The 26,878-nt window shown below is 45.6% G+C and overlaps 5 protein-coding genes across 7 annotated transcripts in view; 2 read left to right on the top strand and 3 right to left on the bottom strand.

Annotated features, from left to right (window-relative positions):
* The first annotated feature begins 440 nt into the window (after positions 1-440).
* LOC108163576 (low-density lipoprotein receptor-related protein 11) lies at positions 441-4,769 on the top strand. The gene is made up of 6 exons (XM_033393058.1): positions 441-1,106; positions 1,165-1,650; positions 1,717-1,835; positions 1,910-2,279; positions 3,193-3,653; positions 3,716-4,769. The coding sequence occupies exons 1-6, from the start codon at positions 959-961 to the stop codon at positions 4,076-4,078; spliced, it is 1,947 nt and encodes a 648-aa protein (XP_033248949.1). The 5' UTR covers positions 441-958; the 3' UTR covers positions 4,079-4,769.
* On the bottom strand, positions 4,552-7,070 carry LOC108163575 (ubiquitin-conjugating enzyme E2-24 kDa). Of its 3 annotated transcripts, none has more exons than XM_017298944.2 (4): positions 6,895-7,070; positions 5,652-6,263; positions 5,498-5,582; positions 4,552-5,438 (listed from the first exon to the last, which is right to left on the bottom strand). In XM_017298944.2, the coding sequence occupies exons 2-4, from the start codon at positions 6,238-6,240 to the stop codon at positions 5,426-5,428; spliced, it is 687 nt and encodes a 228-aa protein (XP_017154433.1). In that variant the 5' UTR covers positions 6,241-6,263; positions 6,895-7,070; the 3' UTR covers positions 4,552-5,425. The 3 variants fall into 3 exon arrangements, with proteins under 3 accessions (XP_017154433.1, XP_017154432.1, XP_017154431.1); XM_017298943.2 differs by having other exon boundaries at positions 6,862-7,070; XM_017298942.2 differs by having other exon boundaries at positions 6,761-7,070.
* Positions 7,071-7,543: 473 nt separating this feature from the next.
* LOC108163830 (ribosome biogenesis protein WDR12 homolog) lies at positions 7,544-9,290 on the bottom strand. Its single transcript, XM_017299330.2, has 4 exons — positions 9,007-9,290; positions 8,291-8,954; positions 7,984-8,230; positions 7,544-7,925 (listed from the first exon to the last, which is right to left on the bottom strand). Exons 1-4 carry the CDS (start codon positions 9,063-9,065, stop codon positions 7,636-7,638), a joined length of 1,260 nt encoding a protein of 419 aa, XP_017154819.1. The 5' UTR covers positions 9,066-9,290; the 3' UTR covers positions 7,544-7,635.
* Positions 9,291-10,334: 1,044 nt separating this feature from the next.
* On the top strand, positions 10,335-10,962 carry LOC108161652. The gene is made up of 2 exons (XM_017295954.2): positions 10,335-10,443; positions 10,559-10,962. Exon 2 carries the CDS (start codon positions 10,579-10,581, stop codon positions 10,873-10,875), a length of 297 nt encoding a protein of 98 aa, XP_017151443.1. The 5' UTR covers positions 10,335-10,443; positions 10,559-10,578; the 3' UTR covers positions 10,876-10,962.
* Positions 10,963-11,759: 797 nt separating this feature from the next.
* Positions 11,760-26,878, bottom strand: part of LOC108164008 (mucin-5AC) — a 29,503-nt gene continuing 14,384 nt past the window's right edge. Inside the window, exons 3-7 of the mRNA XM_033392583.1 lie at positions 16,438-16,623; positions 16,204-16,317; positions 16,031-16,114; positions 14,648-14,749; positions 11,760-14,578 (exon numbers count right to left, since the gene is read on the bottom strand). Coding sequence (XP_033248474.1) covers positions 12,876-14,578; positions 14,648-14,749; positions 16,031-16,114; positions 16,204-16,317; positions 16,438-16,623 — 2,189 coding nt within the window. The 3' untranslated portion in view covers positions 11,760-12,875. The remainder of the gene's footprint in view (positions 14,579-14,647; positions 14,750-16,030; positions 16,115-16,203; positions 16,318-16,437; positions 16,624-26,878) is intronic.

The following is a 26,878-nucleotide window of genomic DNA, read 5'->3' on the forward strand; positions in this document are numbered from 1 at the left end:
ATGGTATAGCATAATATATATCCATCCCCGACATTAGTCCTCACCTCACCCTAATCTAATGCTTAATTATTAAAGACTCCCTCCAGGAAAAAGAACAGTCAGAGCTTTCTATCGATTTTCATTGCTGAGAAATGTTTGCAAAGCGAAAAAACTGTTTTAAAGTCAGTCCCAGAGAAAAGGGAAGAGCCGACATCCCGAATTGTCATTGTTCTGCCAAATTGGCAGGATACGGATACGTTACAAGCTCTGCAAGGTTGTGATTAAAAGCTGCACCATATGGTATGGTGACTGGAAAGGAGAGAGTGAGCTTTCCATCGTTCGGTAACGCTATAGCTTCTGTGCAAGCTCCCTCCCTCTCTTTCCGGGAAAACACACTAAAATTATCGATAAAACCCACCCCAACAGCTGTTTTCAAGCGCCCAAAGCTTTCCTCGACTAAGGGTTGTGTTGAAGTTCACCCCGAAGGGAAAGTCAGCAATTTACTTGGGACTTTCCATTGGTTTACATTTCAGCTGAATGCAGTATTTTTGTTTCGTTTTCAAAAATCGTTTCGAAACCACAAGAAAAAAACCACGGAAACAGTGAAGACTCGTGTAATTACTAAATTTCTGCTCGTTTGAGTGTCGAGGTGGAAGCAGCTGCTAGTGAAAATCCGCGCATATTGGGCAAAACGCAAAAATCAATAAGCGAGAAATTTTGTAAACACGCCAAGCCCCCGAACAGCCTCTGCGCTCCTCCCCCTCCCCACCAGTGAACTGTGACCGCCATCCGCCCCAAAAAGAGCCATTAGCCATTGCCTGCCCCATCAGCCAGCGTGACGGTAAAAGAAACCATTGGTTAGCTGGTTAACCACAGCCATCATCATCATCGCTGATCATCGATCGTAGATCGGTAGTCGCTTATCGCTAATCGCCAGTTGGTAATCGGGCGATCATATCTGTTACGTTACGCCTTTCAAATGTTTTCCAATCTGCCGCTGGCTGCGCTGCTGCTCCCGCTGCCACTGCTGCTCGTCGCAGTGCAGGCAACGGAGTATGTGAATCCGCCCCAGTCCTCTCCGTTTGAGCACCGTCTGGCCAAGCGAATGGACTTGGAGGTGTGCATAGGTGAGGCGTTAAGAGGGTACAAACCACTTAGAGACTCATTCGTCTACTTGATTCGCAGGCCACTTTGATGTCCACAAGAACACGATAATCCGCACCGGGGAGTCCCAGGCGATCGGGGGCAAGTACTTGCAGGGCCTCGAGCTGGACACCATTGAGGAGTGCGAGCGCCTGTGCTGCGAGACGGACGCCTGCGACGTGTACATCTTCGAGCGGAAAGCCGGCGGCTACTGCTACCTGTTCGAGTGCGGTCCGCCAGAGAACTTCCACTGCAAGTTCACGCGGCACGCGAACTACACGAGTGCCGTGCTGACGCCGCAGCCCCAGGCCGCGCCCGCCGACGTCGCCAGCACCCCACGACCCCAGCTGCCGCACATTCCCAGCAACAATATCTCGCAGCAGGAGTGGGAGCTCAGCAACCTCAAGCTTAAGCCGGAAGCGCGGGACAAGCCAGCGGTATCCACGGCAGCGGCTGCGACTGCAGCTGCCACTGCCTCTGCCCCCACATCGGGTGTGGCTCAGCCGGCGGTGGCCCCGGTACAAAGCGGTTCGTTGTAGATGCATTTACTTTCAGCAATTCAAACGAGAGACTGACGAGCATTTTCCATTCTAGCTTCCATCAACCATTGTGGTCGCTTCCAGTTCACTTGCCATTCGGGCGAATGCATCGCTGTCTACAACGCCTGTGACGGCATACCCCAGTGCGAAGATGGCAGCGACGAGGGACCGGAAGTAAGTCACCAGTCGCTCCCATAACTGCTTCCCTTTCCCTTTCACCGGAATGTGTTGAATGTGTGTTGTTTCAGTGCATTACCGTTTCGTCGCCGGTCACCAAGCCCACGAGCAGCAACTTGGATCCGGTCAAGCCCATGGTCCAGCAATACCTACCTGTTCCGCCCATACAGCAGCAGCTGCAGGTTCCAGCTCAGCAGTTGCAGTCGCAGCCACAGACACAGCCGCAGTTGCTGTCGCCGCAACAGCCTCAGCAGCAACATGTTATAGTTCTGGGTCCACCGCCACCACCTCCGCCACCCCCACCGATGGTTAACAATCGTGAGGATGCTGCCGCTTGGGCCAATCGCAAGATAATAGCCGATGGGCAGCAACCGCTACCTCAGCAACAGCCACAGCAGCAAGTCCATCTGCCACAACCCCAGGGAGAGATAATGAATGCAGGTAAACATCGACAGTATAGATAGGAGTTAAGAGGCGGTAAAAGAAGAAGAAATACCCCTATTACATCATCATTCTAACAATATTTAACTCAATTAACATTATCGATAAAAGCCATACTGATATTTTACATAGATTCTCTAATTGAATTGAATTTTTTTTGTATCTTCAATTAAACGAAATCTGTTATTGAGCTCAGAACAAAGTTAGCTTCCATTCCCGTATGCAGTCCTGTTGCTGCCTTCGACTATTTTGAACAGCCAATGAAACAAGATTAATTCTACCAGTTAAGCCAAGTTCCCTAATGAATCGAAATATATAATACACGGGTACGTTGTGGCACCAACTCTATTTTTCCACACGGTTCATGCTACTACACCTGTAGCTGGTAATACTCGTACTTTCTGTCTAGTTAATCAGTAGAATATTAGATACCATATGTTATGGGTCTTATCTGCACTGGTCTCGAATCTAAATAATCATCCAAAATTATTTATGCACAACTACTCTGCGAATACTTGAAACTTTCAGTGGCGAAAATATAAGCAAACAAGAGCCCGATACAGATCATATTTAAATAAACATTCAGAAACGATGTAAGCCGAGTTGGGTAGGGACCCTGTTCCCCGTGTGACATTAGCACACAAACGTAAATTGACCTCGAAGCACACAATGAACCAAGATCTCCTACACTACCAGCCCGTTCCCCATCCTCTGCTCTGGACGCGTTGGGTTTTTTCTGGGAAAATTGCAAAGTGCACATCGGTTTCCATTGTTTGTAATGGGAGCTAGCGTCGCACGAAATTAATTTACGAGTGAGTCTGTGTTTCTGCGGCCACTCGTAATTAATTCAATTAGCTGTGCGTAACCGGAGACACACTCTCGACTTCCTCAAAACGATTCCACTTTTTTGCAGATGAGCAGAGCCACATATTCAGTCATAAAGGGGGGCTCCAGTTGCAGCAGGCGACGAGTGGTCTGGCACAGGGGCAGGTTCAGGTTCAGGGGCACTCAGCACAGCTCCAATTGCCCGGCTACGACAATAATCAAGCTCTGGCGGCTGGCCCTTTGTATGGGATGTCACTCCCGCGCTCCGGAATGTATTTGTCTCCACCGCAGCAACAGCAGCTGCCACAGCAAGCATCCCCTGTCCAGCAGCAGCGTGCGGTATGGCCGCAAGTACAGGCGCAACCAGCTCCAATGGCACCTCAGAAACAGAGCCATGTCTACGGGTCGGCTCCACGTGTGCCCGCCCAACAGCAGGCTATGCTGCCTGTCCTGAATGCAGCGCCCACACATGGCAAGAACCAGGGACCGGCAGCTGACGAAGACTATGATGATTACGAGGAGGAAAAGTCCACAGAAGCTCCAAAGAAGGTGAGAAATTGTAACACTGTTGACCTTTCATTAAACTAATTAACGTTTTGCTATGTTCACAGAAGCAACGCAAGCACAAGAAGGTCAAGTCAAAGACCCCCAAGGACCCCATAGAGCTGGCCCTCGAGCAAACACAACAGCAGCAGCAGGAAGTACCCGCTCTGCCCGTTCCTGCTTCGCCCGTGCATGAGCAATACAAGATGATCCACGAGAACCTGGCCCTGGAGTTTCGCGATCACGATGGTCACTCGGAGCGTCCTGGCGGTGCTGTGCTTTCCTTAACGTTCGGCCTGCTCGTGACTGCCGCCCTGGCCATTCTCATCGGCTGCCGGATGCGGACAGTGGGCCGAAGGGCTCGACGTCTGGGCGGAAAGACGCCCTACTCACAGGAGGCGGATTTCCTGGTCAACGGAATGTACCTCTAAGGGCTGCGACACAGGCCAGGGACGGGAAATTCCCAAATTATCTTAGTTGTTCCATGAGCGTGCGCTGATCTTCGTGCGGGGGAACGTGTCGGTACTTATATTTATGAGTAATACTGTAATGAGATACATATTTTATATAAACAAATGTACGAGTATATCAAATTAAAGTGAACTTAAAGTAAAACCTGTATCTCTCTTTTTACCATGATCTTTCATTAACAAATTAGGACCTAACACAATTTCAGATTAGCTATTAGCTTAGAAACACCACTTACATATGAATGCATGTGTTCAGTTTTCCATATATTTTCCTTTATTCTGTTTTTATTGGGTTCCTCATTGTCGTTTTGTTTGCTGTTGTATTTACGCAAGAAACTTACACTTTAATTTATTGTTATATTTTAATGTTCAGTTTTTCTCATTGATTCTTCGACTCTTCTGATTGGTCATTAAAACTACAAAATAATAGGAAGTTGGTTTGTCTGTTTCTATATATTTATCATTTTCGTTTTCTTGTTGCTATATAAATCAGCTAATTATGCTCGATCTCGCTTTTGTTTTATGTTTAAAGTACCGCGCAGAAGTTACAGATGTCGCGGCAGCTCAAAAAATAGTGTTAAGTCTCTCAGATTACTGGAAAACAGTTGGCCAAAGAACAAATATAATACGCTTACAAATATCACATTAAAAATTAAACCGAATAGAGTTTTCATATAAATAACAAAAATTTGATTATTTTCTTTTGGAATTTGGAAAAGTTGTCTTAAATTTTGTATACATGATCGTTTTGTTTTTGTTTTTTAAGTCTTTTATCGTTGAGAATTTCCATGTTGCGGCCGTTTTGCGATTAAAAGAGGCTACTGAATTTGCTGACCTGAATTTGATTTTTCCCATAGGTATTATGCTTTAAAATACGCTCTCCTACTACTTGTATTTAGCTCCCTTTTCACTTAACACTGTACACATATAAAGTAGACTAATTGTATTTATATTTATGCAATTGAATATGACAGTGCAGTGTGTATTTTGGATGAAATTTATGTTTTTGCTTCATTTTGTGTGTTCGTTTGCTAAGCGACCTAAAAACATATAGTTCAGAAAAATGCAACATGAGAAAACTCAAAATGTTTTTACAACTTTTAGGCTCAAAGGAATCGACTATTTCTGGCTGTTGGCGGTTGCTGTTTGAGTTACTGTTGTTACTGTTACTGTTAGTTTAATTTTAGTGTTTAGCATAGTTTAATATATATTTATAAAATAGAGTTTCTCCTTATCAAGATGCGAATTTTCGTTTTTGTGGTTGCAATTTTCGGTTTGTGGTACAAGTGTTTTGCAAAAACTTACGCATCATGTTGCGTACCTGAATAAAGAAAGTATTATAGTGATAAATTGAAATCTTGAACGCTATTCAGAGCCTACCGCTTTGTCCAGAGACGCGCAATTCGATCGTGCTCTTCTCGATTCTGCAAGTATTGCGTGGCAATGCTGCCCACCAGTGGATCAGCTAGGACCGGATAAAGAACAGAGTCAGTCACGTTGTCAAGCTTAGTGCGATTTTCGTTAGGTTCCTTACCTGGATTACAGTCTGTAAGCAGGGAACAAATTGACAGCAACACCTTGGATATGGTCAACGCCGGCGACCAGTTGTCCTTCAGTATGTCCAGACATATGACGCCTTGACTATTGATATTGCAGTGATAGATGCGTGTGCGAAATGTGACTTTGGGCGGCTTGAACGGGTACTCCGGCGAGAAGTGTATGTCGAGGAAGAAGACGCCGCCTTCGTACACGGACCCCGGCGGACCTAGGATAGTGGACACCCATTCGTATAAGTTATCCCCCTTCGGGCCAGCACTGCAGTTCGGTGGGGGGTCCAGTGTGATCTCGGCCAGCTCCTTCTGTATGCGCTTGGCCGAGGTGCCCAGCGCCTTCGATATCCGAGGCGTCGGCTTGGCATCTTTGCGCGGCTCGTCGTTGCCCCCGGAGTTGCTGCCCGAGGCGCCCCCGTTGGCATTGGCACCTCTTCCACCGCGGGCCGGCGCTGTTCCGGTGGATGTGGGTTGACTGTTGGCAGTGCTGGCTGTGCTGGAGGCGCTGGAATTAGAGCTGGCGCTGGAGGTTGCCACTTCTGCGGCTCCGGCCGCTGCTGGAGTTGAAGACATGTCTGGGCGTCGAGACAGCGAGGCTACAAAGAGAGGGAGAGAGTGAGACGATGAGAAAGGTCCTTGACCCGATTTCTCCCAGGAAGGCTACTAGCGTGGGGAAACACGCTTTGCAGAATCTTTCAAATTGTCAGGATCATCGGCCTTCGAGCCTTCGAGACTCGACAGCAAACCGAACACACATTTTGTTTAATATTAATCAACGCTCTGCAGCGGCCATTTTGGCAAACTCGACAATGACCGATGCGCGGCTCTTACAGCCGCAAACGGGCGTGATTTGTTGGAAAGGGGAAAGGCTTCCTATTTGACGAAATTCACAAGAATTTCCATAGTAGGCCTCGCTCGTTCGCCGAATTGCATGGCGCAGTAAAAATCAATCAGCAGACATTTGCAAAACGCGGTGCCGCCGCTGCCGCCACCGACGTCTAAGCCTTCGCATGCTGCATTATTATTGCACCATTTTTTTATTGGCCCTAACGATCAACGAGGAGGGTTTTACCTCTCCTTGACTAATACACACCTCACTCTCACAATTTCTTTTACTTTTTTCTACAGCGACTATTGCAAAAAAGATTTTCTTGCCCCTGTCGATTGACCTGCCGCCTGCTCCCACGCACTCACACACACACTTTCCTGCGCCTTGGGTGAGCAAACCTTTCGGGGTCTTTGGCCGGTTCAGTTCGCGCTTATCTTTGTCGCCTGTACACTTTTTTCGGCCGCTTTTGTTTGGTACAAAACTTCTTAAATATATGAATGATTAAGACCGTCTTTATCTTTGTTAGAAATTCGATGTGACATATCGGTTTTGTGTCATCTCTAGAAGGTAGTTGGTAGCCGCAATAGTGGCCATCTCCAGAAGAAAACAGTGCTGTAAATCGTACCGAATATGAATGATTAAGAGCGCGGATCAAATATACCGTCAGACCGTCAGAAATATACCAAAATATACAGTCTAATTTTAAAAATATACCGATTACAAAAACGAACTTAGCCCACTTGTGCGGAAAAATGGCGGAAAATATTACAGATTGTTAGGTCCTTTTTTTAAATTCATGTAATCTTTCCTCTGAAAGAGGATACCTTTCACCCGGACTGCTCTAAAATGATTTTATTTTCATTACCTTGGGTGGAACATATTTCAATATACCCCTTTGGTCTACTATGTGTTAATCATTCTCAAGGAGAGCGAATAAGAGATTTAACCAATTTGAGCCAGCCGATAAAATCGACTGGTTGCGAGTGGTGCGCGCCAAAAAGTGGCCCATCTCCTGAAGAAAACAGTGCTATAAATCGAGCCAAACTATAGTTTCCCTTGCGGAAGGGAATATTTATTTTAAACTTATGTTGTATTTATAAATTTTGTTGTATAAAAAGCAGTAGTGGTTGTGAATGTGACTACTTAGTGTCCATATTTTCTACTAATGCCTTCCGTGATTTAAACACACGTACTGTGTTGTCAGAGCCGCCGGATACGATATACTTCGGGTTGGACCAGTCTATGTCCAAGACCTTCTCTCCATGACCCAGCAGATCGTAAAGAGGAGCTTTTGGACTCCTACAATCCCACAGCTTGTTCTGATTGTCATAGGAGCCAGATACGAAGAGGAATTCTTCTGTTGTTGACCACATCACGGTTTGGACCCAGGCGTTGTGGCCCAGGTAAGTGTTACGGACGACAGATCCCTCTGTAAAGACAATCACACATTGATTAAAAATTACTTTGAAATTGTGGTCGGCTCCTACGGTTCGTTCTAGAATCGTACAGGCGCAGATTCTTGTCCGCCGATGCCGTCAAAATGAGGTGATTTAGTTTTGAGTAACTCGCATCGAAGATTGACTTGTTTGTGGATATCTCGGCCTTAATGCCTTCCAGGCTCAGGTCCCACACCTTGAGCGTATGATCCCAACTGCCTGTGAGCAGGGTGCTGGCATCCATCCACTGCACCGCAGAGATGCTTTCGCGATGTCCCTGAAGAGTGATTTTTGGGGTCTGCGAAATAAATGCGCCAGTGATGATTTGAGTAGGGATTAAATTGTATGTTGTACTCACTCTAACTCCGCTCTCCTTCATGCGCTTCGATGTTCCTTCTCCTGCATCTTCCAGCTCAGCTGACCACACTTTCAGCATGGTGTCCCACGACCCTGTCGCAAATCGCTGTCCATCTGGGCTGACGCTGACGCTATCGACGCCCCTCTCGTGACCCTTGCACACTGAAACACATTCAACAGTATTGGCGCCAACATTCCACTGCCACAACATAGCTGTTTGGTCTTGTGAGCTGGAGACAAAGCGACCGGTGTCGTCATCTAGCGAAATCCAGTCCACAGCTTTGATGGGAGCCGTGTGACCGGGGATGGTGAGAATGTGCTTGCCCTTGTTGGTCCAGATGTTCAAAGTGTTGTCATAGCATCCCGTCAATATCCACTTGCCAGAGGCCTTCACTGCCGACACCCAGTCGTCGTGGAGCAGGCAGTCTTGCGGCTCTGGGGCGGGGAAGCGCTCTACGTACTCAATCTCTATGGCATCCTCAAAGCTAATGGCCTTCTCCCGCAGATGGTCACACAATCGGCCCCTCAGATACTCATCGAAGACCAGAAAATCAAAATCCACGGCAGAGCTGCCCTTGCTCAGAAGCAAGGCGTTCACGAATGTGTTCAGTTCCGCGGTAGTGACTGTTCCATCGATGGCATAGGGAACGTCTGGCACTGCATAGCTGGAAAGGGATACTTGGATTTATTTGTTTCGTTCGTTCGTGCGACTCTTACTGTTCTTGTTTGGTTTTGAGGTGCACTTGCACCTGCCCCTCGCCGTTGTCAACATCCATCTTCGTGTCCACGTGCGTTTGGATAGACGGCACTCAAACTTTGCGTTTCTTTGCGGGTGTTCTACGACTTCTGCTTCGATAGTTTACTGATTCTGTAGAGCGCGGATCTAGCAAACTTTGTCTGGACATTAGTCTATACAGCAAAGTACTTTAATCCTTATTTTTTGTTCTTAAACTGAGCGACTATGTTTTATTTTCGATTAATTTATTTTCGACTATTTATTTTCTGGCCCTCAGACATATACCAAAATATACCGTCTCATTTTAAAAATATACCGTACATATACTGACGATTTCAACATCATATTCCCATTTGCTAGTACTGAAAATAGTATTGGCTAGCAAAAACAGGAGGGCTAGAAAAATTAAATACCGAAAAACAACGGATGGCAGCCGACGAGCGAAATATAGAAATATGAGTCAAATGAAGAATGATTATATGGAAATTATAATTAATTAATTGTAGAATTTGTATGGAGTCAAAAAAATTCGTACGTCCGCGGAAATAACCCGATTTTGTTGGGTTTTTATATAATTTTTTTGTTTGCAAGGAGCACCAGATTCTTTATTTTTTTCATACAATTTCTATTGCATTCGATAGAATTTAAAAAATATATTAGTAAAATGTTATCGGAATGCAAACGGACTTTTAAAATTGAAATCTGTGCCAAAAAATTATGAATACTATGTGTATGTACGTATGAACATATGCATATTAAACCATAAGCTAAGCTTGTACCAATTTGCTAAGCCAGGTTTTATATGGTATGGTCCACACATACAAAACAATAAGAAAACTGTCGAATTAAAATGATTATTAATTATCAAAGCTTTGCAAGCCATTCCAGTGGTGATGATTTTCTGTATTTTGTTTTCGCTATCACATATTTCGCAAAATGTGTAAAACGAGATGGAAAAGAAGACACACCAATAAAGACCATACCAGCAATGTGTAAATGACTCTTCACATATCAAAGACTGGTAATTGTACATTTTTTTGATTCAAGCCATTAATATGAACCAGATAGCACCTGAAAGACCACTTCGTGGTTAAGTGTGCACTGGAAGGTTAAATGCCTCTTGACATTTCTGAAGTGGCGCTCAACCTTCGCATTAAATTTGGACAAATGCCCAAGAAAAATTTCCAATAAAAAATATTCGTGCATAACTTTATGGGTCGGTGGGATATGGAATTGGCTGGAAGTAATTTTACTTTTTATATTTTTTTTCCCTGTGGGCTTCACAAAAACCAGAAACGAAACCAAACGAAAGAGTCATAGCTTTCCAGACGTTGGGGTCTTCCAGCGACGGAGCTCAGCTTATAAAACGAGCTCAGCGCCTGCGCAGCCGAAACATTACAAGAAACGACACGCGCAAGGTAAGACAGGGTCTTGAAATCAGTAAGAAACAAAATTGCCTAAAACATTCGTCCAAACGAATCTACGTGAAAGCTTGAAGTTTGATTGAGTCTAAAAACCGCGCATCTCTTGCAGTTTACATATCCTCGAGAAAAATGAAAGTGTTCGCGCTGTGTTCGATGCTTGCCTTGCTCCTGGCGGGCGCTCAGGCCCTGCCCCAGGGCCGCGAGGGGGCCGCCTACACGAACGAAGCCATCCGGCAGGCACAGCAAACCCTTCTCATACCCAAGGACGCCCAGATACAGAACGTTCAAGAGGGCATTGAGCTGGGTGCCTACGAGCAGATTCCCGGCAACCAGCGCATCAATCTCTTCGAGATCCTGGGCGACCAGGTGCCCTCCGAGGTGATAAACAACCTGCAGGCCCAGGTCGACCAGATCGGTCGCAATTAAGATGTAAGACTTTACTTGTTAGATCATTTCCATTTCGCATCTTTTGTTAAGTTTCCCAATAATAAAAAAAAAACAACAAAAATGAAAGTAATTTAATCACAGCTATTTGTCTTCTGCTCTAGCCAAAGCGAAAGTAATCCTCCCCAAACCTGTTGGCTCCTCTCCCGCGACCAAATTTTTAATCGAAAGTGATCGCGGGGGTCCGATGTGATTTATTACGTTTTTGTAGCTTTTTCCTAATGCTCTTCGCTGACTTTCTCCTCGCTTATCCCGGTGCGCATACAAATTAACAAAAACATCGCTTCCACCAACCAGCTGGTGTCCGCAGCCGCTGTTTTCGTTGTTGTATCCTCAACCTTGTTACATAAGCGACTTTTTGTGCGATGCGATTGTGCATTACAGTTCAATACGTACGAGTAAGAGTACGAGTACGAGTATGAGTACGAGTACGAGTATGAGTACGAGTATGTAAGCTGTTGGCAGTGGGTAACCCGAGGCGCCTGCCCCACCGGCGGCTTTGCTGCGCTGACGTGATGCAACAGTTGTCGTCGTGATTGTGGTCTTCGTTGTTTTCTCGGGCTTCGTTTTGTTTATTTAATTTCTGGGTAATTGCCGCCTCATGCTCTTGCATGTGTAATGAGGGATCCGAGAGGGCGTGGCTGATGCTGCTTATGCAACCGATGGGCAGGAGGGGAGACCTCACGCTCGCATTCCACTTCTATCTTGAAAACTTTCAAGAGAATAAAATGCGTATTTATTTGCATTTATCTGCCATGCCATATTACCATTCCATGGTTCTCAAGTCCCGCACAAATTCCGTCCGATTTGAGAATATCAAATGAAGGATTTCTAAGTTTATCCGTACGTCAAATGGATAACCGTAATTATTGAGATTATTTATTTTCTCAAGTTTGTATTCGAATTTTTTTATTTTATAATTCATACATTTGAAAATGGACTTGAAACTAATTTACACTAGTTAAAGTATTTCTAAAATATAGTTTACTGTATTTCAAAAGACTGTGTGTGTGTGGGTGTGTGTGTTAGTTTGGAATCATCGCCTAAATAAGTTAGATATGTTTATACACATATAGTATGTAGGATATAAAGACTAAAAAAAAAAAAATAACTGAATTATCATTTTGACACTTTGCTTTCTGGTTAGTTTTTAGTTTATGTTTTCATTATTATAGTTTTTAAATTCAAAACTTGCAGTTCTTAATATCGAAGAATATTTATTTCATGCCAAAATTAAATTAATTAAATTCTGTATATCAAATAAATTACGGTTAAAGTAGGCGTACGTGTATGTTGCTTTAAATTAAAACCTTTTCATATTCAGTCTAAACTTAAAAGCTTTTCAAATCGAAGAGGACTATATAATATAATTTGCCATTTCATTTTAAAATAAATCACCTTTAGAGCAAATAATTCACATCATTCGGCTTTCCGTGTTCAAATCATTTCCATATTTTCGTTAAGAAATAAGTTACAAATTAAATAAATTCAGGATGAGATAAAACAAGTTAAAAATTGCGACTTATGCGATGAATTTCGATTGTGGGCGTGCTAATGATTGAATGCTTACGTGCACTTAGGTCGTACGTATAAATTAGAGATGCTCATATATGATATATAGTTTGTATCTTAGCGATACCTACTCGTATTGCTGTCCTGTGCGCCTCGAGAGCTAAACCAATAGAGCGGCATTTAGTTATTGCATTTGGAGAGCCCAGCTTTGCTAATCGTAGATATTGTTTTATGCTTACATACATATGCTTATGATCATTACACGCGTTTTATGCAGTCTATGGAAATAACTTCCACCTCCCAGAAGAACTCTGCTCCTCCCTCCTTCTACTCCCTTTCTGACTACTTAGACCTAACACTCGATCACTTCAATAGCTGGATTTTCGTTGGCTAGGCTTTAGAGTGTATATATATATATATACAATAAAAGGTTTGCTTGTCGATCCGGTTCAGACACCGCCAGGTGCCGATCAGTAGATCCGCTGAAGGTAGAGCCGTCCCAGGGGCAGTGCCCGCTCCACAAAGCTTTTTTCGGCCCGCGTCGACGACTTGTCTTCTGAGGTCGTCTTGGCTATAGTCTCTTGGCTCTCGTCGAGCTTGAGGCTCTCGGCATCGGCCTTGGGATCCACGCCGCCCGATGTCTGCAGTTGACCTGCCCCAGAGCCCAGCTCGTCGATGTCCAAGGCAGAGATTGGGATGGATCGCGGGGTGGTGGGTTCTTTGATTTCCCCACTACTGTTACCGATGCCACTGCCCATCAGTCCCTCCAGAGCCTCCAGCTCTTCGCTTGTCTCATTCTCGCTCTGGCCGTGCCCAATGTTCTCCAGCTGCAGATCACTCGCGTTCTGAATGCGCGTTTCCCCGGAATTGTCCTCGGCACTGTACATCAGGAGGGGTACCACCGAGCTTTTCTCCTTGCTGGAGGAGGCAGACATCGGAACGTGATCGGTTGTCGAGGATCCCTCGAGATAGGGTTCCATGTCCCCACTGCCACTTCCGCTTCCACTGCCATCCAGAGCGGACTCTTGCATCACCTTGGTGTGCCTGTTGTCCACCTCGAAGGGACTCGGTATGCTCCTCGGCTCGTCCTTGGTGTAAGAATCGGCCACATCCTCCAGCTCCACCAGGGGAAAGTTTACGTCTCGCAAGCTGAAGTCGTCTTCGGGCAGCGAGGGGTACGCCGGATTGGACTCGACTTGTGGCACATCCTCATCCGCGTCCATGTGGTGGGTGGAGCTCATGGGAGGCATCTCACTGCTACTGCCGGGGCCCTCCGTACTGATTTCTGTCTCTGGGTTGGCTCTGGTGCTGTTCTTCCTGGTGACGGGGGAGTTCGAATCTGTACTCGCGCCAATGCCAGTGCTGGGGCCTTCAGTGGTGGAGATTATGTGGTAGATGTTGTCACTGCCCGCAGTGTCCGGCTCCAGCTCTCCGTCGGGAATCTCAGCTAAGGCATCCCCAAAGCCGTTTTGTATGAACACGGACTCCGCCCCACCAGTCCCGGGCTCCTCGTACCCTTGGGTGCTCGGCGAGGCCCGCTCTGTGGTGAACTCCCGCTTAAAGCTGATCTTGCTGGGATCGTTCTGGGCGAGAGGCAGCAGGCCATCGGCATTGTAGCTGACGAGCGGATTTTTCTTTATATTCTGCTCCACGTCGTTGCCGCTCTGGGCATGCGGTCGCTCTATGTAGCCCGCCGAGGCAATAAGCTTTAAGCTCTCGCTGCTGGAAGTGCCTGGAAGTGCTTTCGGGGTTGTGTCTTGGCTAAGCGGAGCCAACGCCACCGAAGTCGTTGGTGTTGCTGCGGCGTCGGTGGATATCAGGACAGTTGTTGGTGTCGGCGGATATGTTGCTTCGGATGTCGTTGATGTTTCTGTTGCTTGTGTTGTTGCTGTTGTTGCTGCTGTTGGTGTTGCTGTTGTACTGCCAACGGAACTTGCCGTTGTCCCCGAAGGCGGTGCTCCCTCGGTGGTAACCACTGTACCTGTACCGGCCGACTTTCTGGTGGGAATCGCCGGCTTAGCCTTGTTATCGTCGGTAATCCGAATCTCAGAGGGCTTAGTGATCTCCTTGATGGTAATATTCCAGTTATAGCCAGCGGGCTGAGCCACTGCCGCCGGCTTCTGGGTGGATGTGCTGCTCGCCTCGCTGGACAACGGCGGATTGTTGTCCAAAACTGTGGATTGGGTGTGGAAAGATTGGATTAGTCTCGAACGCAGTGAAGGCCCCACCGTGTGGCACTTACTCGGGCAATTGTCGTACTCGGGGCAGCAGCGGCCGGGCACGTACTTGGGCATGCAGTCGTCCCGCCGGAAACAGGTCACTGAGCTGCAAACAATCTCGCCGCCTGCAACGAATGGAGTGTGATTGGTAAAAACTCTGGCAAATGACGGTACTTAAGCTATGAGATGTGTGACCAACATCTGCCAAAACCTATTTTGACCTTACATTTACATCTCATTTATTTCCAAGAAATTATTGCCCTAAGATCATTATTTGTCGACTGGAAATTATCCAATTCAGGACTTCTTATATATATATATACAGTACCTTCTATATATTAGTATTTAAGTTTAGATAAAACAGCTCAATTTGAGCCTCAACTGACCCTCAATTTTCTGAGAATTATTATAGATATTAATGTCAGGTGATGCTCGGGACAGGCAATAAATCTTAATTTATTACTAATTTCTCAAAGATTTACTCTTTTTCAGATTATTCTGTTTACCTGCAATTAAAAATAAGTGCACTTGAACTTTATTGGAGAAAAAAATCTGGCTGGTATCAACGTGAGTTTTCCTTTCGATGATTATTTCTGTTTATATTGAACCAAACACCGAGCAAAATATATTTTTAATAAGTCAACACGTTCCTGCAATCTTATTTTGTGCACCACAGAATATGATTGCAGATCTTAGAAATATTCATTGAAAACTAACGACAAGAAGGAGAAATGGGGGAAAGTATTCTACAATATTTTGTAATACTTGGTGGGTATAAAATATTTGTTGTTTTTCCGACAAGGGAATACTCAATATTCCGTTTCCGCCATCTTCAGTTCATCATCTCCAATTCCCGCCGTTTGACTGTCGCTTGAAGTTTCCGCCATTGCGATTTTACACCATCTTCAACTTCTGTTTCCCTCTCGTCTTTTTGGTCCTTCTCTGTTTATAGTGCGACGACCCAAGTTCGTTATTCATTAGTTTTCAAGTTGTTTTCCAATTGAAATCATCACAATCATCGTAAGTGGCCAGTGGGCGCCTATTTAAATATTCCCTTTATATTCCGTTTTTTGAAACCTTTCCCACCTTCCGTGGTTAAAATCGGTCAAGTCATTCAAGAGATGTAGATATTAGTTCTTAAATTGAACTTTAAGCGTTTGTTATTCACGGTAGCCTGTTTTGGATGTATCTAAAGACTAACTATGGATGTTATAACCCCCAGTTTTTAAGGAAACTTTACAAGTATCATATCCACCAATTTATACTCATTCATAATTGGTCCCACAGGAAGCCTTTGAACCTATAACTGACCAAGACCCAATCCCGAATCTGAGTTCATGGCAGTGCCATGGCTCTATATCGATGCCTCGTCTCTTCTAGCTCTACCGTAAACTCAATCAACTCACCTTTGCAGTAGCAGACAGTGCATGGGGTATCCGGATCCACCAATTTATAACCATTGGCGTAAGTTTTTCCATCCTTTTCGCAATCTGCGCGTGGAAGAGGAGGAAGAGATTTGCATAAATGCTTCCGAACGATGCCGGGTGAGGGTGTGGGCGGAGCCGCAGCTACCACTTACCGCATTTATAATCGGGACAACAGTGGCCGGTCCGCTGGATGGCGCGGCAGCTTGTCTGCTTCTCACAGTGCACCGTCGTCTCTGGCACCCAGAGCCCGTCCAGCAGGCAGTGGCCTATAAGCAATTCGAAGAGGCGGCGCGGCGCATTGTTTGTCATTTAGTTTGCGAGCAAAAGGTGGGTACGGGTGGAGCAGTGGAGGAGTGGAGGGGGAGAGATTAGTTTTCGGGACTTACCCTGCGGCTGCTGCTGTTCTGGTGGCGCTTCGGTGGTGGTGGTGGTGGTGCTGCTGCTGCTGCTGCTGCCGAAGGTGATGGCGCCGCTTCCGCTGCTCGATCCGCTGCCAGCGATGCTCGGCGTGACCGCCACCATGACGACTGCGGAGGATGCGCTGCTGTTGCTGCTGCTTTCAGTGGCAGTCACTGCAAAGAGGAGAGGCACACGAATGGGAAATTAAAGAAAGCGGAATATCAACAAAGGTAAAGAGAGGGTGAGGTCGAGTTACACTGGAAGAAAAAAAGCCAGGTGTCAGACTAATATTTAAATATCTAGCACACTGCGGTGTAATTTATTCGAGTTCCAAAGGGTCAAGTCTTAGTTATTTTCCCTACCATACAATCGCATATTGCTGTGGGACTTTTGGAAAGTGTATGCCAACAGGAACCAGGGACCAGGGACCAAGGCCTTTGCCCCCTTGTCAGTCCGTACCTACATATTTGAATGAATGACATTTTGATAACAGTTGTTTGTTGTTCCTGTTGTTGGACCCGTTGTTCTTACGGGCTGGCAAGGTAAAATGCTATCAAAATACGGGAAAGTTAAATGAGTTTAGTTTTAGTTTGGCTTTTTTGTTAGCTCGTTGGGGGGCAGGTCCCAGTTGGGATCTGAGATCCTTCTCGGCGGCCAAGATGAAGTGGCAGCTGCTTTGTCTATTGCAGTTGATTGTCCAGTCGGTGTATAATTCTGATTGACATGCCCTGTACGAGCACAAAAATATCTTCCATTTCGTGTTTAAGGATTTCGGGCTGGGGGTGTGTCTTTTCCATGAAAAATGATTAAACGGGTGCGAGCATTAATCATATGCCCCGAGTCTCACTTTTATTGCGGTTGTCCTGGCTGTCCCTTGCTAGGGCTCGACCTTCATAAACTATACGAGCATGTGGCTCCCAGGCCAAATTGTTTTCCTAGCACTCATTAGGGGAACTGCATATGTGGCTGGTTTCTCCCCTTGTACGCCTGGCAGGGGGACTCTTGTTTGGGACTGTTTTAGGGCTCCAAAGGGACCTCTCTTTAACCCTGACCTTCACAGAGGAGACCTCCTTGAAGAAGTTTAAAGTACAAACATGAATTGACTGTTTTAAGCGATTGAGTTATGATCAACTACACAACAGATCATAAAGAATTTATGTACTAGCGCCTCTCGTTTCCCAGACATGAGAGCATTCTCATTGACGGTTCTTTCCGCTCGTTCCGCACATCGCTTAGCCCGGTGTTCTGCACTCATTTACTGTCTGCGACTTGCATTTAGCCGGCTTGAAAACTGTTTGTTGCTTGTTTGTTATGCAAGACACAGGCACAGGCACAGGCACAGACACGGACACACATGGATGAAACTCGAAACGTTGCAATTAGTAGAACAGCTTCCCGCTTTGCGGTCTGTTTTCATTGTGGAACGCAGCGCTAATTCCCCGAGTTTCCATTGTCTCCGAGTCTTTGGGTCTCTGGGTCTCTGGGACTCGGTCTCGTTGCTGCGGCTGCCGCTGCCGCTGCCGGTCTGCCGTGTGTCTCCCTGTATTTTGGATGGCCAACACGTTTTAAATGAGCAAAATTATTATTCACATTATGTAGAACACCCAGACAGACAGAGTGGACAAACAAAGGCATTTGGCTGACATTTGGCTCGGACTTAGGCAAAATGAATTGCGCAGATTACGTATACGCCACCGAAAGATCTCATTTAAGATTTTCCCCGCCATCTATCTCGTTCTACTCTGCTCTTTTTGTACTTAAATTGCGAGTGTTCTTGACAATGAATTGTGAACTGTGAAATCGCTTTGTAAATTACCCTCTGATTGTTTTCCGCAAGACAGAAAGTACTTATGGATTATGCAAATTTACCAACGAAGGTGAGCACATCGTCCCCATAAATTGCATTGATTTTAGGAGAATGTTGCCTTTACTTTCTTTAAGATAAATGATAGCCCGATGGCGAGCAATTGTTGTATGCAAACATCCCAAGTAAAATGGCTTTCGGGCGAAATCATAGGCCGAAAGTCCATTCATTAAAATCATTACAGCTTGTAGCACATTTTTGACAGCCTCCCCCCCTCTGTGCTCACTACACCAGTGAACCGCACTATTAATAATACTTAACACCATTGATAAATACGGACGGCTATAAGCGGCTAAGGCCGGAACCAACAGCAATAACAAATCATCCCAAAGTCGAGGCCCAGTCCTGTGGAAATTGCCGAAAATTGTCAGCCCAGACGCCCGGACGCCCACACTTCATAAACTACTCAACTCTGGCCGGGACCAGAAATATTTTCTATCATTATCATTCTATATTAGATTTTCACCAAGTGGCTTTTCCCTGGTCGCCCTCGCAGGCTCCTCCTCCCCTTCTGTCCCAATGCATTGCTAAGCAGAATTTCCGCTGTGCGGTTTGCGGGCTTTCTTAAGGAGTTTGCGGTTAGTTAGACAGAAAATCGCTGGCTTGACAGGGCCTCTGCTGCGCTCTGCTCGAGGAGCAGTAATAAAGAAATTTCTTGGCCCATAAATTGTAAGTGTAATTGCAATTTCATCGGAACAGGAAGTGAAGCAGCAGCACGAGTTGTTGAAGTTTGTGAACTGTGAAATCATCGGAGAGTCAAGTAAGCTCGAAAAGGCAAGTTTATGATGTTTTATGAAAGTGTTTTAAAACATAGCCACGCTCTGAAATGGGAACATAAGTGGATATTCTGTTCTTTTGTTCGATCTCCAGAAACACACAAAAAGGAAGGCGGGACTTGGAACTACTAAGACTTGAATTATTTATCAACAGACTAAGAGCTGTCCAAGCACTACCTACATCGTATTCGGTATATTCCAGATCTCACGTTGACACTTAGAACATGTCGTCATGTTTATAGATAGCATTATGTATCCCCGTGATATTTCCATTGTCTCCTCTGGGAATTTGAGCGGAAACCGAGAAACCAGCGGCGCGTAAGTCGGCAGTTGTGAATGCGATTTCAAATTGACGCTTAAATGGCATTCAAAACGAAAGCAAAAACAATAAAAGACAATCACAGCACACAACACAGCTGAGAGTGGGACGGTGGGACGACAGAGCGACAGTGGAACAATCTGACAGACGGACAAATGACTACAAATGAGCTTTTCGAGAGCTCCTCTACTTTTCTCGGGCTGTGTTTGCCCCTCACCTATTGTGGGGCTGGGGCAAAAATGATAAATGAGCTCCGAGACGGCGGAGGCACACACTTTTGTCTCACAAAAAAAACACACACTCATCGCCTCAAAAAACCTTAGACAAAAAATTATTTGGTTAAATGGCAGGTGATACGCGGGAACTCAAAATATCTGGGAGGGGAGAGAGAGGGCGAGACGAGGATTACGATATGTCAGATTGAACAAAGTTTTCTGATAGAATCAATCAAATGAGATTTGTTTTGTGGGCAATTGAACAGCAGATCTAATGTACAATTTGTTCTATTAGAGAACTAGCAAAATAATAATGGTTATCGAGAAGAGTCTACTTCATGTGTTTCGGAATTGAATTGCATTATTCAAATAGTTAGATAAACAAATCTAAATCGTTCCCTATTGGCTCAGTCTTCTTCCATCGAGAATGTGGCAATGATTCTGAGCATTTGCAAGAGAGGGAGGAAATCTTTCGCATTGCTATGCAACTGCCTCTGGAATATCAGTGTCATGCCCGGCTGCTTATCAAAGTATCTGTGCAGACGTGTGAAATGCGACAATAAGCGCTACTCATGAGCAGCGCTTACCTCCGGCCAAGCCACCTACGCGAACCACAAGACCATTCTGTGTGTACTCACTCTATGCCTCCCAATTACAATTCCACTCCCCACAGCCCTGTCCATGTCCATGTCTGTGTCCTTGTCCAGGCTGGGGATATTTAAATTAATAACGGCGCGGCCTGGGCACGCCGGTCGCTCCGTCTGGACTGTCATTAGGCGCATTAAAAGGGAAATTAGCCCTCCAACAGACATCTACAGATGCGAGGCGAGTACAGCGATAGATGGATGGAGATACACTATGTCAGCTTTACGTGCCTGCCTAATTGTAGCTATTTGGGTAATCATATGTACTTGCACTTGGGGGCTCCCAGAGTAGAGAGAAGGGGCGTCCACTGGGCATTGGCAGATACGTTTCACAATGACAAATTATTACATCGAATTTATTTTGCTAATCAAATATGGTACATTCTCGGTAATTACACTCTGCAGCACAGTGCCAATCAAAAATATATACGCGCATGCCATGAACAAATGAAGCTGCTTGACAATTTTCCACCGAATGACAACTCGAGAAAATCGGCTTAATGATCGGGGATAGATCGTGGCACTACTGCATTATATATTGGGTATATATTTTCATTTTCATAATCAATATGTACGGAGGCAGAGCCAGTAACGCAGGGCCATCGGCCATACGCCGTGTTGGCCAATCAAAGTCTCTTTATAGGCTGCCAGCTTGGTGAGCAGTGTGCGGTGTGGTGTGGAAGGGCATTGCATAAGATCCAACGACTGTGCTCGGCGCATTTGGCCGCCCTGAACTCTGGCAAACCGCAAAGCCAACCCAACCTCAAGTCCTCTTCAGTGGATGGGCTAAGTGTTGACTTGATTCAATTAAGCCAGAGTGGCCATTCGCACTAGGCCCCTCTCTTTCTGTTTGTCCTGCCGTCGCCGTCGCCGTCCCCATCTCTCTCTCTCTCTTACCTGCCCAGGGCTGTGCAGATCGGCGTTAAAGTGTAACACTCCATAAAACAGATGCCCCGCTTGAACGTGACCACAATATAATTACCCGCAGCAAGACCAGCGCGCGCCACTTGTTGGTCTCGGGCACGGCGGCCCGTCCCGTACCATCCCGGCTCCGGCTCCGGCTCGGTGGCCGTCTGTGTTTGCGTCTATGATGGCTCTCCGGCCCGCAGTGGTCTTTAAAAGCTAATTTACATGCCCTGCTTGGACCCTCTGTCTAGGCCACACACACACACACACACACCCACACACACACCGATAAAAAAAACTAAAGAAAGTAAAAGTTTTTAACACTTTTCATTTTAGAAGTTGCTCTGAGAGTTCGGCACGTGTGGGCAGGGCTCTTGTGTGTCTTTGGCCTCTGTTTGCCTTTCGCATTAAGCCAAAGCCCTCGGGGGGAGCCGAGGCGCCGCGGCGGCGGGGAACTCGAACACATTGTACTATCGAGTGGTGTCAGATTTGGTGTTGAGTTTGGTTTTTGTAATTGGTGGATAGCCACGAAGTTACGGCATCAATAAGCGTTGCATATTTTTCTGTTATTTAACTCTTTATTGGCCGACTGGACGACTGGCTACTGGTTTATTTTGATAAAATCTTAATGGTGTCTGTTGAGACTTTCATTTTCTAGGTCATACATATACCTATTAAAAGAAATTTAAGTAAGGAGTTCAGCGTTTAAGGGGTAATTGGTGAAGAAGACTTGACTTTGGCTTGTTTAAACCATTTCTAGTCACATTTCAAACTGTTGCTTTAACCACTTAAAAGCTCCTCATGTGGAATAATCCGATTCGAGCAGCAAGTTTAGTTTTCTCTTCGGTTTTCCGCTCTAATCACTTAAACTTTTCACATGTTGAATGTAAACATGCAGAACCTAGCCATTCCACGTGCCGAATGGAAGCCCCTTCAAAACGCAACTGTTCCGCTATGCCAAAAAAACATCCTCAGCATCGGCATCAGCATCAGCAAAATTCCAAAACCCACAATTTCACAAACGTAGAATCCGCAAACTCATCCAGCATCCACTGTGCCGAGTCAGCCGGAGACGGAGCCGGAGTTGGAGTCAGTCCTGTGCAGTTGGCTCTAGTGCGTCGAGGCGTGCTCATGACCACTTAAAGCTGCTTTAGGCCTCCTCCCAGTCCTCCTTATATAGAGGGGAGGGGGGGCATCGCCATCGAAGTTCATATTCGTGCTCTTTCGGGCAACTTCCTTGGGGACTAATTTTCCGATTTGACACACAATTTTACATTGGCATCCAACAGAGGGAAACTTTTCCAAGTGTCGCCAGTAAGTTTTCCCAGATTTGACCTGGTCCGAAGTCAAGTCGGAGTCGGAGTCTGGGCCCCAGGCTTCTGTCCTGTTTGTTCTGTCTGTGGATTGTTGTCCTGCCCCCCACTTTTGCCGCCCTTTTACAATGCTTATGGTTGCATATAGAGCACGTATTATGGCAGCCAGATCGGAGGGGATGGAGGGAGACTCCCAGCTTATATTTGTGGTTCGTACGTTGATTGTTGGCTCTTAATATTTGAACACACACGGTAAGAGTGTCGAAAATGGCTAATCTTTTACAGGATTTCATATGTGAATGTTTTAAGTCGAATTTCAGTTAAAGCGATACGTATATAATGTCTGGTTTGCATTCCAGACCCTGGCCTCTATACGTAATAACTCTTCAGGCCCCTGGACAACAAACAGACCCATATAAACTAGATTTCGCTTGGCAAAACTTTGCAACAATCAAGGAAAAACTTCCTAACGATCTGATGCCTATAATTTCGGGCCAAGTTATGGGAGAAACTTTACACATGATTCCGGCTGGGAAGACTCCTCCGTCCGTTTGCATATGCCAACAAATATTCACTTTTATGCCCCGACGTGACTTGAACGGCTCGCTGTACTTTCATTCAGGGTACGGGTCGGAAAGTACGCCGGAACTTTAAATTACAAACATATTTTCCGGCAGCCAATCCCAGTCGTATTGGAGATCCATAGAAAGTACTGCCAAAAAAAATAGAGCCAGTGGGGCGTTGGAGCGAAAGTTTTCCTGGGATTAAACCACGTAAACGCTTGAATAACGTGAGCAGATTTAACTTTTACCATTTGGCGAAAACTTTCGGGAGGTGGGGATGCTGGAGAGGCGGGAGAGGCTCTCGGACAGGTTAATAAAACGTAAATTGAATGCGCCGTGGCCAGACCGATAAGCTGATAACAGCTGGGTGGGCGGGGGCGTGGAGACCTGATAACGATAATAATAATGTGTCCGATTTACCTTTTCCGGGTCCCCTATTTCCGGTTCTTTATCCGGCATTGTCGGACTCCCGCCGCCCCCTTTGACCGAAGGCGACAATTTGTTGCCGTTTTTACGACTGCCAAGTGGCATTAACTTGACAGGGAAGGGCGGCGGGAAAAGGTGACGGCATCTGCCTTCGACCCGCATTTTATTTTATGCCGTTTTGATTTTTTCCCCACCATTTTGTCTGCTCTTTTTTCCGATGTCGTAAGACTCCATTAAACAATTCAATTAGGCCGAGGGGGGCGGGCATGGCCAGCTGTTGTCTTTAAATGTCAAACCGGGTCCAATGCGGGTGGAGGAGGGTGCTGTGCTGGGCAAGGGAAAGGGCCTGTCCGCGACCTAGCTTTCATGGGAATTAAAACATTTCATGCAAATTTTCACGCTTCTTTTCCCCGGGTCTTGTCTGCTCCGTCCGGCGACCTCTGCTTCTGCTTAAAGTATTTGCTTTAATTTCAAGTGGAAAACGAAAACAAGAAACTCCGCAATTAAAAACGGCGACTCCTGTAAGCCGGCAACAACAAAAAAACAAGGAGAGGCCAAAGCGGAAATTACAATATTTCCGGTTTGCTTGAGAATTTTGTGCCGCTTGTTCGGCGATTGCTGGAATTGGATGGGGAGACTCCGACTGGCCTAAGGCCTAAGTGTAATGTTAATTAGCGTGGAATTGTTTCTGAGGGTCATATTAGTGGGTAGAGGCTGAAGAGTCTGTTCAAGATTATATTCACTTATGTAGAGCGAAGAAAAGCATATTGGCCTTATAGGAAATTTTCTAAAGTACCTGAAACCTTGAAATGTTAACCTGCACGTAGTTCTTAAGTCGTTGTTCTTAGTCCGAGCTTAAGATACTACCCTTCTAGGAGCCCAATTCCATTCGAATTCCTCGGCTAGGAAAGCAGGTGTTCATATCCGTGGATATACCTCTGAATATGTCCGCCTATTGGATCTGTGGTTACTTCTGTTTCCCAAGGTGGAACCTCTGCTCTTCCACCAACGTTATAACTTCTGTACTGCTTCTGTCCTAGGAGATGTTAGGGTAATAATAAAGGATGAGTGCCTGCCGATACAGTGGATACTGAAGCACTTCTTATTCATGGACTACCGGCAGCTGCCTGTGGCGACTCCATCCAATCTAATCGTTATCTGGCTTCGCAATATGGCTGAGAGCCCACTGCATATAAATGCCTGATAAATAGTTTCCCGACCAAGGCGGGCCGCAGCCATATGCCATAAAAAGTGCATTGGCGAAGCCAGCGTTGCGTATACGCAACGTTAAGTGGACGAACTGGGGTCGCAGCTGGGGGAGAGCGGCAGTGGGTCCGGGACCGACTTGGCTAACAAAGTTATGACAAGGATTTATGAAGTATGCATTAAAAATGAGCAGCTATTTGCCTTTCGCCCGAGAATTTGCTTAAAGCTTTAAGGAAACCCCAAAAAAAGGCAAACAAGTCCCGTCTTTCCGTCTCCTTGAAGACGTTTGCCATTCCCACGGAGCCGAAACAAAAACACTGTCGTGTGCGTCTCCGCTGTGTTGTTTGTTTGACAGATGTCGTGTGTTTGTTGTGTGTCGCGTTTGTTTGCATACAAATTCTTCAGAAGACATTCGGAGACGCCGCCATATCCGCCACCGCCTCCGCTTCTGCCTCCTCCTCTGCCTCAGTGAGAACCTGGCACATCCGCATTTGTTTGCAGAGGCAGAAGACCCAGTCGCAGCCCCATCTCCATCGCCAGCCTCTGCCGAAGAAGAGGCGGCAACAGGCAAGTGCCACAGGGAAGGAGTTGTCTCTCAGGTCGGGTCTCTCAATGTGTTACGTGCCACCTTGGCTGTGCACACGCAGACTCTCGCAAAAACTCGCATATAAATCAGCGCCACATTTGCTCTTGCCCCACATCCATATTCGCCCAGACCCTGGCTCTCTCCACGCTTCCCTGCCGTCTGTAAACATATCGTTATTTATCCATTTACCCATTGAATGTGACAGACGGGGGCGGGGAGGGGTTCATCGCAACAATATGTTGGTTTTCCTGCCAGTACGGGATGCAAGTTAATAGGAGTACATGATGCGGTTGCGGTTGACACAGCTCTCCTGGATGCACAATAAAATGCCGAGGCCCCAAGCATCGAGTACGGCTAAAAGTCAATAAATCTAGCAAAATTCTAAAAACTTTGATTAATTGAGGAATTCGTTATGTGGAGTTTTTATTGAAAAGTGGAAAGGTTAGAATTGAGGCTCCGAAGCCTTGAGGAGTGTTGGTTATGTAGAGAATTTTCTAACAAAAAATACATGATAATGACCAAGTTATCCAAAACATATACCGTCCAAATGAGTCACCACAAAAATCATCAGAAGATGATAGAGAGACGAAAATAATCTGCCATGCTCCAGTTTTCGCAAATCGTAAGATTACGATTTAAAAATTATATTCCAGATAGCATATAAATAAAAAGCTTGTATGCGCGGGAATAAATAATTATATAATTAGGCATTTATTTTCGTAAAAATATATATATATTTTATACATTTATTTCTAGTCACACCTCAAATTTTACGGCACCCAAATGGTGAATTCCCGATGGCATCCAGTTCGTTGTTTCACGATTGCCTTAACGAGTGCTGGAAGTCGAAGTCCGGAACCCCTTCAATACCCATCCCTCACATCCAACTAAAACCTTTCAATTTCCAAAAGAAAAACAGCTCTTTTTATCAAGTGAAACCACATCGAAAGCACAAAGTTGCGAAAACCGGAGCATGGCTGAAGGGATCTGTATGTAAAATACAGGAGAGGATATAGATATTTTCCTCTGTGCTTGGCAGTAGTTTGGGTTCAATTTATGTAACTAAAAGGAGACTCTATATACAAACTAAAGACCTAACTTTGGCAATTTGCTTAATAGATATTTGGTACACTGACAGTTTCCAGTATACAGATTTTTCAAATACTCGTACCAACAGTAATCCCAAGATCGTATGTTTTTCTCAAAGAAGTTCCATTCACACTTATCCTGCATTTCCACATGATGACATCTGTTTCCTTACCTTCCAAGCTTCATCTCGCACACGTCCCCGTCCCCAAACTCCCAGCATGCGTTGACAGTCCCCACTTAACCCCATGAACCTTTCCCGGCCCGCACCATTCTCGAATAGCTTCTGTGCTCCTCGACCTCAAGCGCCACCACTTTCCCAGAATTTTTCCGCTTACTCCATCTGAATATAAATCCAGTGTTTTGCTCACGTTTAGTCCTCGCTGTCGCCCTCGCAATGGCTCTCATTATCAATGCTGGGGGGAGAGTGGGAAATATTTATTTTTATATACACATGATGAGCCCGATTTTCTTTTCATTTTCATTTTCGTAATAGCGCTCTGACAATTTTCCTGCGAACTAGC

Source organism: Drosophila miranda, chromosome 4 (genome assembly GCF_003369915.1).
Source record: "Drosophila miranda strain MSH22 chromosome 4, D.miranda_PacBio2.1, whole genome shotgun sequence".
Lineage (NCBI taxonomy): Eukaryota > Metazoa > Arthropoda > Insecta > Diptera > Drosophilidae > Drosophila > Drosophila miranda.

What these genes read in the sequence shown, in the direction of transcription:
- LOC108163830 (XM_017299330.2), bottom strand. Translation starts at nt 9,065, where the DNA reads ATGGATGTTGACAACGGCGAGGGGCAGGTGCAAGTGCACCTCAAAACC. An exon ending in TGAAGGAGAGCGGAGTTAGA is followed by an intron (nt 8,231 to 8,290) that starts GTGAGTACAACA and finishes TTTATTTCGCAG; the next exon opens with ACCCCAAAAATCACTCTTCA. An exon ending in GTACGATTCTAGAACGAACC is followed by an intron (nt 7,926 to 7,983) that starts GTAGGAGCCGAC and finishes TTGTCTTTACAG; the next exon opens with AGGGATCTGTCGTCCGTAAC.
- LOC108163575 (XM_017298944.2), bottom strand. Translation starts at nt 6,240, where the DNA reads ATGTCTTCAACTCCAGCAGCGGCCGGAGCCGCAGAAGTGGCAACCTCC. An exon ending in GCTTACAGACTGTAATCCAG is followed by an intron (nt 5,583 to 5,651) that starts GTAAGGAACCTA and finishes ATCCGGTCCTAG; the next exon opens with CTGATCCACTGGTGGGCAGC.
- LOC108163576 (XM_033393058.1), top strand. Translation starts at nt 959, where the DNA reads ATGTTTTCCAATCTGCCGCTGGCTGCGCTGCTGCTCCCGCTGCCACTG. An exon ending in GCAGCGACGAGGGACCGGAA is followed by an intron (nt 1,836 to 1,909) that starts GTAAGTCACCAG and finishes GTGTTGTTTCAG; the next exon opens with TGCATTACCGTTTCGTCGCC. An exon ending in GGGAGAGATAATGAATGCAG is followed by an intron (nt 2,280 to 3,192) that starts GTAAACATCGAC and finishes ACTTTTTTGCAG; the next exon opens with ATGAGCAGAGCCACATATTC.
- LOC108161652 (XM_017295954.2), top strand. Translation starts at nt 10,579, where the DNA reads ATGAAAGTGTTCGCGCTGTGTTCGATGCTTGCCTTGCTCCTGGCGGGC.